At 42.4% G+C, this 15,292-nt stretch overlaps 1 protein-coding gene across 1 annotated transcript; it reads right to left on the minus strand.

The window, feature by feature from the left end:
* Positions 1–275: 275 nt before the first annotated feature.
* On the minus strand, positions 276–1,811 carry MRPL17 (mitochondrial ribosomal protein L17). Its single transcript, XM_032853350.1, has 3 exons — positions 1,585–1,811; positions 1,182–1,250; positions 276–835 (listed from the first exon to the last, which is right to left on the minus strand). The coding sequence occupies exons 1-3, from the start codon at positions 1,756–1,758 to the stop codon at positions 560–562; spliced, it is 519 nt and encodes a 172-aa protein (XP_032709241.1). The 5' UTR covers positions 1,759–1,811; the 3' UTR covers positions 276–559.
* Positions 1,812–15,292: the final 13,481 nt, after the last annotated feature.

Raw genomic sequence — 15,292 nt, forward strand, 5'->3', positions numbered from 1 at the left:
GGCCACAAGAGGCCACTGGCCCTAGAGGCCACAAGAGGCCACTGGCCTGGGGTGGCTCAGTGGGTTAAGCCTCTGCCTTTGGCTCAGATCATGATCCCAGGGTCCTGGGATTGAGCCCCACATCTGGTGGGCTCTCTGCTCAGCAGGGAGCCTTGACCCCCCCCCCCCGCCCCCCTGCTCACCCCCACCTGCTTCTCTAATAAATAAAATCTTAAAGCAAAACAAAACAAAACACCAAACTGCTAACCTAACAAACTCAGAATAAGAGCCAGAAACATTAGCAGTGAATTTACTAACTCACAGAGACTGAGCATTTGGATAGTTCTCATTGTCCAGAAATCCCAAGGGCAGGAAAAAAAAACCCAAATACATTCATATATTCATATAAGGAATTTTATCTACTGCAAAGAGATGAGTATCTGGCTCCTCAGAAGCTTCTTGTCTCCATTAAGACCGTCCATTAACAACTCTAGCTCCAGTTCTTCTTAGAGATTAAAAGAGCTCCAAAGGTCTGTGATCATGGGCATTGATGAGCGTGCCACACAACCTCTGGTCCCAGTTAAATCCCTGGTGTTTGAGCTGTGTGGGAGCCGTGGATGCTTGCTTTCTGGTCTTGCCGCAACCCTTGAAGCAGCTGGTTTAGAAGTGTAAGGTTGCTGTCTCTGCGAGGCAGGGGTAGGGGTGGGAGGCAGTTCCCCTTATACTCGATCACTGCCATCTTGGCCCGATCCTGCTCACTGCTATTTGGGATCTGCAGCATTCTCGTGTAGCCCCCATTTTGACCTTGGTAACGAGGGGACAGTACGTGAAACAGCTTTGGGATCAAGTCTTTCTCCTAGAGGGGGAGAGTTAATCCAGGAAAGAGCAGAGTCAGGCAACACTGCGGAGACACATTTAACTTTCAGCACTTCCAAAAGTAGGGTCCAAACACATTCACACAAAACTCTCCCACCCCCGAACGCGGTAGAGTCAAAGTTACACTGAGGGGTTACAGGCATTTGTGTAGGCTGATTCACGTAACATTCAACTAACTTAAGATACACGTTTTTAATTTAGTTCACGATATCTGTCCACAAGTGAGTGTCTTAGTTTAATTCTGCCCAGGTTCCCCGTCCTTTAACAACCCCCTCCCCAACAGGGAGCAAAGGATCAGATTTGGGAGGGAGATAGGATGCACTCACCGTAAGCCAGAAGTCTGCCATGCGCATGGCTTGTTCGTTAGTGTCTCCCAGCTTCCCATAGTCGATGAGCTGAGGGGACATAACATCACTGATCCAACCCGAGCAAGAAAGGAGGTGCCAATCTTGCTTCTCTAACGCGGGACCGCAACCCATTCATTCCACTAGCAAACCATCCCTCTAATTCAGGCGAGTCCTAACTCCGCAGCTCTAACATGTCCATCCATTTGAGAGGCCGGAGGAGAGGGGTTAACTCAGGGTGTTAGGGGATTCAGACTTGGGGCAGGGACTGCCAGGGCTATCCCACTTATCCCCCAAGCCCAGCCGCCTCTCAGGCCAGAAGCCTCGCGGCGGACAGAAAGGTCCTGCCCCCAACTCACTCGCCTTGCGTGGCCCCGCCCCTCACCTTCTCGGCGTAGCCCCTCACTTCGTCCACGCGCGCCCATGACGCCTCGATGCGTTCGTGTCGCACCAAGCCTGTAAGCAAGTTCCGCAACAGGTGGATGCGGGACTCCGGACCAAGGCCCAGACGGCGGAATACGCGGCCATGGGAGATGGCGGCTGCAACTGACAGCCGCATATTTCCTAGCTTCTCTCCGCCCCTATGAGGCCGGAACTGGAAACACGAAGGGAGTCGCCGAGAAGACGGCTTGGGGAGGACGCATGCGCCATACTTAAGTGCGTGGTGGACGTGTTTGCGCATGAGTATCAGAGCCTGCCTCGTTGGCAACCTGGGGGAGGGCGGAGAAGTGCTGGCTTCTTCCAGGGGAGGCGTGCGGGGCGGTCCTCAGGCACTCCTTGTCTGACCGGGGAGCCAGGCGCCCCCTAGTGCGGGATGAGGCAGCCGTTGAGTTTCTTTTGGGCTGCGTCAGTCTTCTTGTGGCCTCCAGGGCGACGGGAAGCTCTGCCGCGGAGCCTTCTGGGAGAGTGAGTCTTTGAGGGGAAGGGCCTCCTGGAGGGGTGAGGTCGCTGTAGCCTTTGGCCCAGCCAGGTCCTAGTGGTGGCGAGTCCGCGTGTTTGACACCCTGAGCGTGTCTTTTTGTCACAAAATTATTTTCCGTAATAATGGGGAAATGAATAACAGTGATGCTCGGAAAAGAAGCGCAGTTAACTGAACATTTTCTTTTGTTAAAGTACATGGAGTATCCATTCCGAGTATCCATTCCAGTTAGAAAGTGCAGAAGTCAAAGGAAAAGTAATGGCTTAATGCTATTTAATTATGTCCATGTACTTTTTGAAAAGGTGAGAAACATACCTATGCATTTGTGTTAACGTTCAGTAGCGTTCTAGTTTCTCTTTTTGAGTCTTAATGTCTGCAAATGTGCACTTTGTCAAAATTACTCCTTGTGGATTGAATTGTGTCTCCCCCTGATCCAACCCAAAGATATGTTAAGCCCAAACCCCTCCCAACCTCCACAGAATTCCCCTCAGAATATGACCTTATTTGGTAGAGTTATTGCAGTTGCAATTAATTATTAAGATGAGGTCATACTGGAGTAAAGTGGGCATCTAATCCAAATGACGGGCGTCCTTAAAAAAAACAAAAAACCACAAGTGCAGAGACACACAGAGTGAAGACAACCATGTGAGGACTAGAGACATACGGGGAGAATACCATGTAACCGGGAAGTCAGAGATCCCAGTTAGGCAGTTGGGAGCCAAGGATAGCCAAGGATTTCTGGAAAACACCTGAAACTAAGGGAAAGACATGGAACAAAATTTTCCCTAGATCCTTGAAAGAATTCATGGCCCAGCTGTCACATTGATTTTGGACTTTCATCCTTCAGGACTATGAGACAATAAATTGTAGACCAAGGTATTAGTTTCCTAGGGCTTTTGGAGACTAACAACACATTCGTGTTCAGTAGATAGCACACTTAGATTTGTCAGTCTGTCCTTGCTCATAGGTGACCAGAGAACACTTCTTGTTAATTTTGAGAAGTTTCTTTTGTCTGAAGTAGTTAGGAAAAGTCTTAAACATATGGATACGTTAGCATAGATTTATACAAATCCTGTTTCACAATAAATTCCAGAAATTGCAATATTGTCTGTGACTTATTTCTTTGGGATTAATTCTTACAGCTTTAAGGACTTCTGCAATTGAAAATTCATCATAAATCCCTAGTGGTAAAATCTTTTGAAGATTTTCTTCTGCCTAAGTCAAGAGAAGATGAACTGACACTGACATCATTTGATGCATTGCTTTAGAAGAAATGTCCACTTTGTGAAAACGTACGGCACCAAACATTGTCCTTTATTATTTTTGTCCTTGAAAGCCATCCTACCTTGTCTCTTCTGGCAGTCTTTAAATTTGATTCTTTCTGTCAATTTCCTTACATTTTGTTGTTGCATAGTTAATAGCTTTCTCCAGTTTCTGTGAGCTAGTATTCATGGAACAATTTTAAACACTGGTGTTTTACTATGTGTTGTTCAAGACTTATTCTAGTGGTTGCAGATATTTTTGTGTCTGGCCTCATCTGATACATTACCTTAATTTAAAAAAAAATTGGAAAAGAAAAATCTTGTGCAACTAAAATTGTTTATTTTAAATTTACTGTTTTAAAAGTAGGGCTATGTTCTGCTAGAAGGGTTAGAGTCTAAAATGCACCAGAAGTGAATTTAGAATATCACAAATTCTTATGAATTTACTGTGAAAAGTAACATATGTGGCCAAATTTGACTGTGTCACTGATAGTTCCTCAAATTAACTTTTCATGTAGAATAAAATATTTGTTAGTGAATTAGTTTAAAAAGTGATAATTTGAAGCTTACATAGATATTATTATAACTCAGGAGACAGCATAATAACTAGAATTTAGACCCAAAAAAGATCTTTATGTGAGGGTTATTGTATCACTAAATCTGTTTAGCATTGTTGTGTAAAGTGATAAAAAACAATCTGAGGGTTTTGAAGGGGTGGGGGGGTGGGAGGTTGGGGGAGCCTGGTGGTGGGTATTATGGAGGGCACGTATTGCATGGAGCACTGGATGTGGTGCATAAACAATGAATTCTGTTACAGTGAAAAGAAATTAAATAAAAAAAATGTACTGTAAAAGAATTAGGTTGACTTTTGGTTAGTTTTATTACTTTTTGAAAAAAGATTTTATTTATTTATTTGAGAAAGAGTGCGTATGGGGGGGGGAGGGGCAGAGGGAGAAGGGGAGAAGTAAACTCCCTGATGAGCAGGAAGATAGACCTGGGACTGGATCTCAGGGGTCCTGGGGTCAAGATCTGAGCCGAAGGCAGACACTTAACCAACTGAACCACCTGGGTGCCCCTAGTTTTATTACTATCTTAAAATCCTTTACAGATAGTTCATCTCCTTATGCTTGCAGAAGGGCAGATTGCTCCTTCCTTCTCACCAGATACCAAATGGCTCTGAGTTTCCAGCTGGGTCTCCAAGGAAAGTACTCAGATGAATCTGAGTATTCTGGGTGAGCCAGGACTTGGAGTAACTGTTGAGAGTCCCTGTTGAGCCACTGAGGTGGTGGTGGTAGTGATTGTAGCTAGACTGGCAGAGGTGAGGAAAGTGGTCCCAAGCAGTGTTCTGCAGCAGCTGAAGAAGAAAGACCCCAGTGGGTGCCTGAGTGACTCAGTGGGTTGAGCCTCTGCCTTCAGCTCCGGTCATGATCTTGGGGTCCTGGGGTCAAGCCCCGCATCGGGCTCTCTGCTCAGCAGGGAACCTGCTTTCCCCTACCCCACTGCCTGCCTGTGATCTCTGTCTGTCAAATTAAAAAAAAAAAAAACCAATAAACAATAAAAAATGTAAACAATAAAAAACAACAACAAAAAAAGAAAGACCCCAGTGTACAGAAAACTGTTATACATGAAATTTTATAGCTTCTGCTGGAAGAAGGGGGTTGGACTTGGCCTGCACTACTGCAGAGAACCCCAGTGTGATGTTGTGATATAATGTGTGTGTGTGTGTGTGTGTGTGTGCAATCTTTCCCCAGGTTTCTGTCACAGAGGGAACATTTCCTGAGTGATAGGAATGAGAGTGTCTTTTGTTATCACAAAAGCCCCTTTCAACCATACCTGAGTTAGCTAATGAGGTGCCTCTTGGAGGAGGGGGTGCTGGTTAGCGGAGGAACTAACAATGTGATTGGAGTGATTAGAGAATTGGTGCCTTCCCTTCCTCTGGGGAGGTTGGAGATTGACCTAATCACCAGTGTCCAGTAATTTAGTCAATTGTGCCTGCATAAGATCCCTAAACAATAGGGTTTGGGCAGCTTCTGGGTTGGTGAGCACACTGAAGTGTCTGGAGGTTTAGCATGCCCAAAGAGGGCATGGGAGCTCTGCCCTCTCCCCTCCTATATACTTGCTCTATGCATCTCTTCCATTTGGCTGTTCCTGAGTTGTACCTTTTTATAAACCAGTAATAGTAAGTGAAAGTGCTTTCCTGCCATTCTAGCAAATTATTAAATTTGAGGAGGTGATCATGGGAAACCCCATTTTGTAGGTGACAACCTGGGACTTGCAATTGTAACTTGAAGTGGGAGACTGAGCCCTTAACCTGTGGGGTCTGTGCTAACTCCAGGTAGTTAGTATCAGAATTGGCTTGTAGGACCCCCAGTTGGTGTCTTTAAAAAATTAGAGAGTTGCCTATTGTAGGAAACCCACATATTTGGTGTCAGAAGTGTTTTAAGTAGAGAAATAATCTCTTTTCTATACTCTGAATGACTGCATCCTATTCTATTGAAGCTTCCGGGAAACAATGTCCTGGGAGCTAGTACAGGGAGTTCAGGAAGGGATGTGGTAATGATGGTGGAAAACCATTGTCAGTTAGACCCTAAGCCAGCTTGTGGTTCTGTCCCTAGAATCCTGAATGTCTAGAAGTATCATACGTCCGGGTTCTTGATAAGTGTTTTGCTTTCAGGTCGGAGTCTTAAAATCTCTTTGGATCCAATATTTTGGGAAGCATTAGACAAAGATAGAGCCCATGTCTGGTATCAGATAGGATTGTGATCATATTAGAATCAGTTAAAATGAGTTTCCCACTATTAGAATCATTGGGATATTGAGGATAACTATAAGTCAAACACACCCCAAATGGAAACAAGACACCTTGTAAGCAGTTGAATTTAGGATAATAAGTTACTGATGTATAAGCATCTAAAATTGAGGTGGTCTAGGGCTGTAGAGAGACATGGAGTTTGGACAGAAATCAGCATAACCATCTGTGGTGATGTTTCCCTTTGGAAATGATGACTAGCTCTTTCCACTTGGCTTACTCTCTTCATGTGGTGTTCTTTCCCCTCCCAACTTCATTTCCTTGTATTATTAGTGAGATGAACTGCCTGCTGCTGGGATTATAAGGTTCTTCAAGGTCAGGGAAGGATTCTGACTCAGGCATCTCCTTTCCCACTCTTACTCCTCTACTTCTAGCCTAATGCTGTGCATTTTTTTTTTAAGTCTTTTTAATACAAGTTTAAAAAAGAGAATTTGATTTTGATTTTTTTTTTTTGTCTGTGTTCCTGGATGATTTTACCTTTACTTGGAACAATTATTTATCCCTCCCTTTGTCTTTCACTTGATAGGTACTTATTGAGGATTTACTATGTTGCTAGGTACATTGCTTGTGCTAAAAAGCAAAATTCAGTTGAGTAAATTTGAGTAAAATTTGAGTAAAAATTGAGTAAATTTTGTCCAAGATCCAATTGGATTTATTCAATAATTCATGAGTATAGCAGGATCCCATCTAGCAAAAAGAAAGGAGCTCTGAGGAGTTGTATAAAATGGAAGGTTTTTATAGGCAGAAGGAGGGTGAGACAAGTTAAAAAATGGATTATTTCAGGCAAGAAGCTCAGTGTCAGGATATACAGACTGGGACAGAGAAGGATGGAAAGTATATCTAGGGAGGCAAACAGAAAATATCCAACAAAAGCAGTGAAAAAAAAAATCACACCCAGTTCCTGCATTCATAGCATTTATATTCTAGGAAAGCTATTTTTTTTAAATGATTTTGTTTATTTATTTGACAGAGATCACAAATAGGCAGAGCAGCAGACAGAGAGAGAGGGGGAAGCAGGCTCCCTGCTGAGCAGAGAGCCCGATGTGGGGCTTGATCCCAGGACCCTGGGATCATGACCTGAGCCAAAGGCAGAGGCCTTAACCCACTGAGCCACCCAGGCGCCCCATAGGAAAGCTATTTTTAAAAGGAGTTATATATACCCTTGGGCATACAAATTGACTCTGCAGGAGATACACATGTATGGATAATTTTCTTAAAATATTTTATTTATTTGTTTGAGAGGGAGAGAACGAGTAAGGGAGAGTGGCAGGAGAGGGAGAAGCAGGCTCCTCACCAGGAAGGGAGTCCAACACGGGGCTTGATCCCAGGACCCTGAGATCATGACCTGAGCTGAAGGCAGATGTTTAACCTAACCAAGGTGCCACCCAGGTGCCCTCTGGCATGGATAATTTTAAGGTAATTTTTACCAGGTCTTAAACCTCTGTATGTCTAAAATTGATTTGCCTAGGAATATGTCTGTAGTAGAAATAGCATTTTGGTTCTTTTTTCCCACCTCACTTTTCATATCAACTCGTCTCTCATTTTTAAAAAATAAAGTCATTCTTTTTGCCCATCTTGAATCATTATGATACACTGTTCCCTGAATTAAAAGTCCATCTATCTAATCTGTCTTAGAATTAGAATATTCAAGATTTTTAAAAAGCATGCTGGGGGTGGTGCCTGGGTGGCTCAGTCATTTAAACGTTGGACTCTTGATTTCAGCTCAGGTCATGATCTTAGGGTCCTAAGATGAAGCCCCGCATTGGACTCTGTGCTCTGTACTGAGTGTGGAGCCTTCTTGATTCTCTCCTGTCCTCTCCATCTGCCCCTCCCCCTGTTTGTGCATGTATGCCTGCACTCACACACACACACTCTCTCTCTCTCTCACACACAATCATGCTGGGAAATAACCTTCTACAAAATGTGTTCTGTGTTTTCATTAATTTCAGTAATGAAAAAAAAAAACTTAGTATCTTTATTCACTCATGTCTCAGTCGTGAAGGTGTTCAGGACAGTCACCCTCCTCCCCCATGTGCCACTTTGGCATGTGGGTTATTTTCAGCTGAAGACACTTGAGACCCTGTGTGCTCAAGAGAAAGTTTTGTCTCTCCCTTAGTCATGCAGAAAAATCTAAATTGGGGGTCTTTCCCAGAATAAGAATTATTAACAGAGATACATTTTTTAAAAAATTTTTTAAACTTTTTTTTTTTAACAGAGATATATTTTATCTGAATTACCTGTCTGGTAAGGCAAACATCTCATTACCAAACATCTGTCCTTTTTATTTTACTTTTTATTTTATTTTAATTCCAGTATAGTTAACATACAGTGTTATATTAGATATGCAATACCTAATAGATATATTCAGATATGCAATATAGTGATTCAGTGATTCCATCTGCTGAAAAATCTGCTGATAGCCTAATGGGATTTTCCTTATATGTAACTATCTTTTGTCTTTCTGCTTTTAAAATTTTTTCTTTTTCACTACACTTTGTCATTTTAATTACAATATGTCTTGGTGTGGATCTGCTTTTGTTGATTTTGTTGGAGGTTTTCTGTGCCTCCTGGATCTGGATATGTTTCTTTTCTCAGATTAGGAAAGTTTTCAGCTATTATCTCTTCAAATACATTTTCTGCCCCCCTTTCTCTGTCTTCTCCTGGGACTCCTATAATAGGAATTTTATTTATTTGATGGAGTCACTGAGTTCCCTAAGTCTATTCTCATTTTGTGTTTATTTTTTAAAAGATTTTATTTATTTATTTGACAGACAGAGAGATCACAAGTAGGCAGAGAGGCAGGCAGAGAGAGGGAGGGAAACAGGTTCCCTGCTGAGCAGAGAGCCCGATGTGGGACTCGATCCCAGGACCCTGAGATCATGACCCGAGCCGAAGGCAGAGGCTTAACCCACTGAACCACCCAGGCGCCCCTCTATTCTCATTTTGTATAATTCTTTTTCCTCCCTTTTGTTCAGCTTGATTACCGTCTATTACTCTGTCTTCTAGGTCATTAATTTGTTCCTCTGCTGCTTCTGGCCTACTGTTCATTCCATCAAGCATGTTTCTCATTTCATTTATTGAGCCTTTTATCTCTGTTGTGTTATCCTGTATCTCTGTGTTGATGGTCTCACTGATGTCCTCCACACTTGCCTCAAATCCAGTGAGGATCCTTATGATCATTGCTTTAAATTCTCCATTAGGAATGTTACTTATATCTTTTTCACTTAGATCTCTGGCTGTGGCCTTATCCTGTTCTTTCATTTGGGACAAATTCCTTTGTCTTCTCATTTTGTCTAAGTCTCTGTGCCTATTTATGTGTGTTAGAGAAGTCAGATACATCTCCTGTTCTTGAGGGTAATGGCTTTTTGAAGAAGTCCTGTAGTGCCCTGCAGTATAGTGTCTCCTGTTCCCCAAGGCCTGGTGTTTCCAGAAGCATTCCCAAGTGTGTGCCCTGTGTGTGCTCTGCTGTTGTGTTCTGATTGCTCTATCCTGCAGGCCAGTCATCTGCAGAGGTTCTCCTTCCCTTCTGGGGCAGTGTTTGGTCCCTGGCCTGAATATGATGAGTTTTAACTGGGTGTGCCCTCGTCTGCTTGTGAAATGAGACCTATTACTCATGCTGCCACAGGAACCAAGTCCTCATAAAACTCCCAAGTTGGGAAAAGAGGTGTTGGTAGGAGTTGGACCCATCCTATGGGGGAGTCCCCTCCCTCCCACTGGTACCGAGGCAAGCATCCTGGAAGGGACAGTTCCACTAGAATGCAAGGGGTCAGGGCCTGATGTAAGCAAGTTAGGTGCTTTGCTGGTTTCTGCTGGTGACCCTGTGCTTATGCTGAAGGCTGGGGAAGGGGAAAGGGAAGCTGCCAGTTCCTTTGTTCCTGGAGGGGCCTCTCTGTTAACACTGCCTCTCTGGGAAGGGTTTGGAGATAAGCAAATAATCACCCCACTGTGTGCCCTAGGCTCCCTTTAGATTGCTGTTTCCAGGCTGAAAGTCTGTGGGCTGTTTGCCTGTGTTCTCTCTAAGAGCAGTCCCAGTGCCTTTGGGCTCTCCCAAGCCAAGCATGGTGACCTTTACAACTTTAGGCTTTAGGGACACCTGGGTGACTCAGTTGGACTTCTGCTTTCAGCTCAGGTCATGATCCTGGGGTCCTGGGAGCAGTCCCCCACATCAGGCTCCTTGCTCGGTGGAGAACTTGCTTCTCCCTCTGCCCACCACTTCACCTGTTTGTGTGTGTTGATGTGCGTGCTCTCTCTCTCTGACAAATGAATAAAATTTAAAAAATAAATACATAAACAACTTCAGGCTTTAAGACCCACTGGTTGCCAGAAGTCACAAAATTCAGCCCCTCTTACTTTCCTAGCCAGTTGCTATGGGAATTCATTTTCCAAGTGCATTCCCATATGTTAGTCTGTATCTTGCCCATCTCTGTGGCCCTGGCTCTCTCCCCACTGCAGCAAACACTATCTGTTTTTCTCGCAAACCATTTCTCTACATGTCTTACCTTCTTCAGTGTTTTCTCTTATTTTACCTTTGGTTGTTCTGCCAGTCTTCAGGTCGATTTCTGGGGCACTTAAGATGGTTTGATAGAATCTAAGTTCTTCCTACTCTGCTGACATCATCCCAACTGCCCATCTGCTCTTCTTATCACCCTAGGGATGAGGTCTTTCATCCATTTTGAGTCTATTTTTGTGTGTGGTATAAGGAAATGGTCCAGTTTGATTCTTCTGCATGTGGCTGTCCCAACACTTTTCCCAACACCATTTGTTGAAGAGACTGTGTTTTTTCCACCGGACAATCTTTCCTGCTTTGTTGAACATTAGTTGACTGTAGAGTTGAGGGTCCATTTCTGGGTTCTCTATTCTGTTCCATTGATCTATGTGTCTGTTTTTGTGCCAGTACCATACTGTCTTGATGATGACAACTTTGTAATAAAGCTTGAAGTCTGGAATTGTGATTCCACCAACTTTGGTTTCCTTTTTCAACATTCCTCTGGCTATTCGGGGTCTTTTCTTGTTCCATATAAGTTTTAGGATTATTTGTTCCATTTCATTGAAAAAAGTTGATGGTATTTTGATAGGGAGTGCATTAAATGTGTAGATTTCTCTAAGTAACATAGACATTTTCACAATATTTGTTCTTCTGATCCATGAGCATGCAACATTTTTCCATTTCTTTGTGTCTTCCTCAATTTCTTTCATGGGTACTTTATAGTTTTCTGAGTACAGATTCTTTGCCTCTTTGTTTAGGTTTGTTTCTAGGTATCTTATTGTTTTGGGTGCAATTGTAAATGTGATTGACTTCTTAATTTCTCTTTCTTCTGTCTTGTTGTTGGTGTATAGAATTGCAACTGATTTCTGTGCATTGATTTTATATCCTAACACTTTAATGAATTCCTGTATGAGTTCTATTAATTTTGGAGTGGAGTCATTTGAGTTTTCCACATAAAGTATCATATCTTCTGCAAAGGGTGAGAGTTTGACTTCTTTGCCGATTCACATGCCTTTTATTTCTTTTTGTTTTCTGATTGCTGAGGCTAGGACTTCTAGTACTATGTTGAATAGCAGTGGTGATAGTGGACATCCCTGCTTTGTTCCTGACCTTGGGGGAAAAGCTCTCAGTTTTTCCCCATTGAGAATGATATTCACTGTGGGTTTTTCATAGATGGCTTTGATGAGGTATGTACCCTCTATCCTTACACTTTGAAGAGTTTTGATCAAGAAAGGATGCTGTACTTTGTAAAATGCTTTTTCAGCATCTATTGAGAGTATCATATGGTTCTTGTTCTTTCTTTTATTAATGTAGAATGTCACATTGATTGATTTGTGGATGTTGAAGCAACCTTGCAGCCCTGGAATAAATCCCACTTGGTTGTGGTGAATAATCCTTTTATTTATTTATTTTTTTACAGTGTTCCAAGATTCATTGTTTATGCACCACTCCCAGTCTCCATGAAATATGGGCCCTCCTTAATACCCACCACCAGGCTCACCCAACCCGCCACCCTCCTCCCCTCCAAAACCCTGTTTGTTTCTCAGAGTCCACAGTGTCTCATGGTTCATCTCCTGCTCCGATTTCCCCTAACTCACTACTCCTCCTCAACTCCCAATGTCCTCCATGTTATTCCTTATGCCAGGTCTCTGTGGATAAGTCTTCTGCCAAGCTAATATTTCTACCATTGTATGTTACAGACTTCTTGTCCTGAGCTGCTTTCAGGAATTTCTCTTTGTCACTAAGACTTGTAAAAAAAAAAAAAAAAACAACAAAACAAAACAAAACACAAAACTTTACTATTAGATGATGGGATGTGGACCTATTTTTATTGATTTTGAGGGGGATTCTCTTCCTCCTGGTTTTTGATGCTTGTTCCCTTTGCCATATTAGGGAAATTCTCTACTAGATTTTGCTCCAATATACCTTCTGCTCCTCTCTTTCTTTCTTTCTTCTTCTGGGATCCCAATTATTCTAATATCTTATGGTATCTTAGGGTATCACTTATCTCTCGAATTCTCCCCTTGTGGTCCTGTAGTTGTTTGTCTCTCTTTTGCTCAGCTTCTTTATTCTCCATCATTTGGTCTTTTCTATCACTAATTCTTTCTTTTGCCTCATATTCTAGCAGTAAGAGCCTCCATTTTGGATTGCACCTTATTAATAGCTTTTTTAAAAATTTCAACTTCATTAGATTTTAGTTCTTTTATTTCTCCAGAAGGGGATTTTATTTTTCCGGAAAAGGATTCTCTAATATCTTCCATGCTTTTTTCAAGCCCAGCTAGCACCTTGATAATTGCCATTCTGAACTCTAGTTCTGACATATTACTGATGTCCATATTAATTCGGTACCTAGCCATTGGTACTGTCCCTTGTTCTTCTTTCTGTGGTGAGTTTTTCCACCTTGTCATTTTATCCAGACAAGAATGGATGAATGAGAGAACAAAATACTAAAAGGGTAGCAAGGACCCCAGAAAAATATACACTAACCAAATCAGAGGAGACCTGAAATTGAGAGGAGAAGAAAGGGGGGGAAAAGGAAAAATATATGTATATATTAGACTGGTGAATAGAACAGAGCCACCCACTTGATTTTGGATGTATTTTGATCTGTTAGAAGAAACTACCTACCAAAATTTTAAAGAAAGGAAAACTTATATATATAAAAAAATAAAGGTAAACATGATTAAGGGATGGAATATGACTGTAAAGATGAAAATTTAAAAAGATTCTAAAAAAGGAATTGATAAACTAAAAAGTTGGTTGAAAAAGAAAAAAAAAAGGAAAGAATGTGATCAGGCTGGAGACTAGAACAAAGCCATGTGCTAGATTTAGGGTATATTTAGTCTATTGGAAGAAATTGTATCCCAGAATTTTAAAGAAAAAAAAATTATTACGTGTACAAAAAATAAGGTTAAATACAATGACGGGATAAAATACGCCTATAACAATGAACATTTAAAAAAAATTTAAAAAGATATTGATATGATAAAATAGTTAAAAATGTTAAAACTGGAAAGAGGAAAAATTAAAAACATAGAATAAGAAAAAAAATTAAAAAATTTTAACTTTGAAAGACTAAAGTATCATGGGAAAAAAGCCATGAATTTTATGCATTGCTTTCCCCTTGCTCTAGAGTTCTGCACTTCTCATTGATCAGTGAACATGGTCTTGGCTGTATGTTCTTGGTGATCTTCTGGGGGAGGGGCCTGTTGCAGTGATTCTCAAATGTCTTAGTCTGAGGTGGAAATTGCCGCCCTTGCCAGGGGCCTGGCTAAGTACTCTGCTTGGTTTGCTCTCGGAGCCTTTGGTCCCTGAACACTTTGCTTAGAGCTTTGGAGGAGGAGAATGAAGATGGTGGCCTCCCAATCTCCAGCCCCTAGGAGCCGAGAGCTTGGGGCCCCACTCCTCAGTGCGCCTTCAGAGAAAAGCCATCAATCCCTCTCGTCTCCCTGGTCTCCGGCTGCACACCATGCCCACCCGGCCTGTGACCGAGCATTTCTATCTCTGGCACACAGCGCTGTTTGGAGTCTCCAAACCCAGAAGATTCCTGTAGCCTGCTCCCGTGCCACTCCTTCCAAAGGAAGGAGGGGCTCTCTCAGGATCTGCCACGTGTGCTCGAAGAGCAGTGACCTGACTGTGCCTCGGATCACTGTTTAAGGTAACCCTGAGCTGAGCGTCGACCTCAGCTCTGTCTCTGTAGCTGGCTTCCCCATTCCGATACCTGGAAGCTCTGCCACACTCAGACACCCCTGGTGTTTTTGTGTCCCTGCAGGTGGTGAGACCACACTGTCCCCATGAGGGCTGCACCCCCACTTAGGCACTGGAGTGATGTCTCCCAGTGGAGCAGACTTCTAAAAGTTCTGATTTGTGCTCCACTTCTCTATCACTTGCTGGGAGAGCCCCCCCCACCACACCGCCGTGGTCTGTCTGCGCATTGCTTCAGATTCAATTCTCTGCACATCCTGCCTTTAGCTGAACTCCTGGTACCTGATGATATTTCAGCCTTCTACTCTGCCCTGTTCTAACGTCTAATTGCTGTCATTTTTCAACTAATTCCCTGATCATACCTTCTTACACCCTGCACTTCCGAGGGGCCCATACCTAATAACTTCTTTGTCTTCGTCATCTTTCTTTCTCTTTCTTTTTCTTCCTTCCTTCCTTCCTTCCTTCCTTCCTTCCTTCCTTCCTTCCTTTTCTTCTTCTTCTCCTTCTTCTCCTTCTTCTTCTTCTTCTTCTTCTTCTTCTTTTTCTCCATTAATCTCCACCGAACCCAATCTCACTTTAGTACTGGGTATTATTTGTCTAAGGATACATGAACTAATTAAAAAAAACCCTGCCCATTCATTTCTTTGGGTGATGTATTTTCAGTAACAATTTACTCTTTATGTTTAGGACTTACTTATCACAGATTTGTGAAATATTTTGTTGTGCACTAAGAAATAAGGAAATGATACTCAATCCATAAGAAATCAATTAATATTTAAATTTCAATTTTATATACATATACTTGTGGCAGAGAAGTGAAGGGAAAGAACAATTCTTCTCTATCCTTTCAAAGCCTTCCAGGTTGACTAAAAATTAAATTTACATGCAATAGGGGTGCCTGGGTGGCTCAGT

The sequence above is a fragment of the Lontra canadensis genome, unplaced genomic scaffold, assembly GCF_010015895.1.
Source record: "Lontra canadensis isolate GAN:19392208 unplaced genomic scaffold, GSC_riverotter_1.0 scaffold7, whole genome shotgun sequence".
In the NCBI taxonomy this organism is placed as follows: Eukaryota; Metazoa; Chordata; class Mammalia; order Carnivora; family Mustelidae; genus Lontra; species Lontra canadensis.

Coding starts and splice junctions, on each gene's coding strand:
- MRPL17 (XM_032853350.1), bottom strand. CDS start 1,758: ATGCGGCTGTCAGTTGCAGCCGCCATCTCCCATGGCCGCGTATTCCGC. Junction 1,251..1,584: donor TGAGGGGCTACGCCGAGAAG/GTGAGGGGCGGG, acceptor ATGTCCCCTCAG/CTCATCGACTATGGGAAGCT. Junction 836..1,181: donor TGGCAGACTTCTGGCTTACG/GTGAGTGCATCC, acceptor CTCCCCCTCTAG/GAGAAAGACTTGATCCCAAA.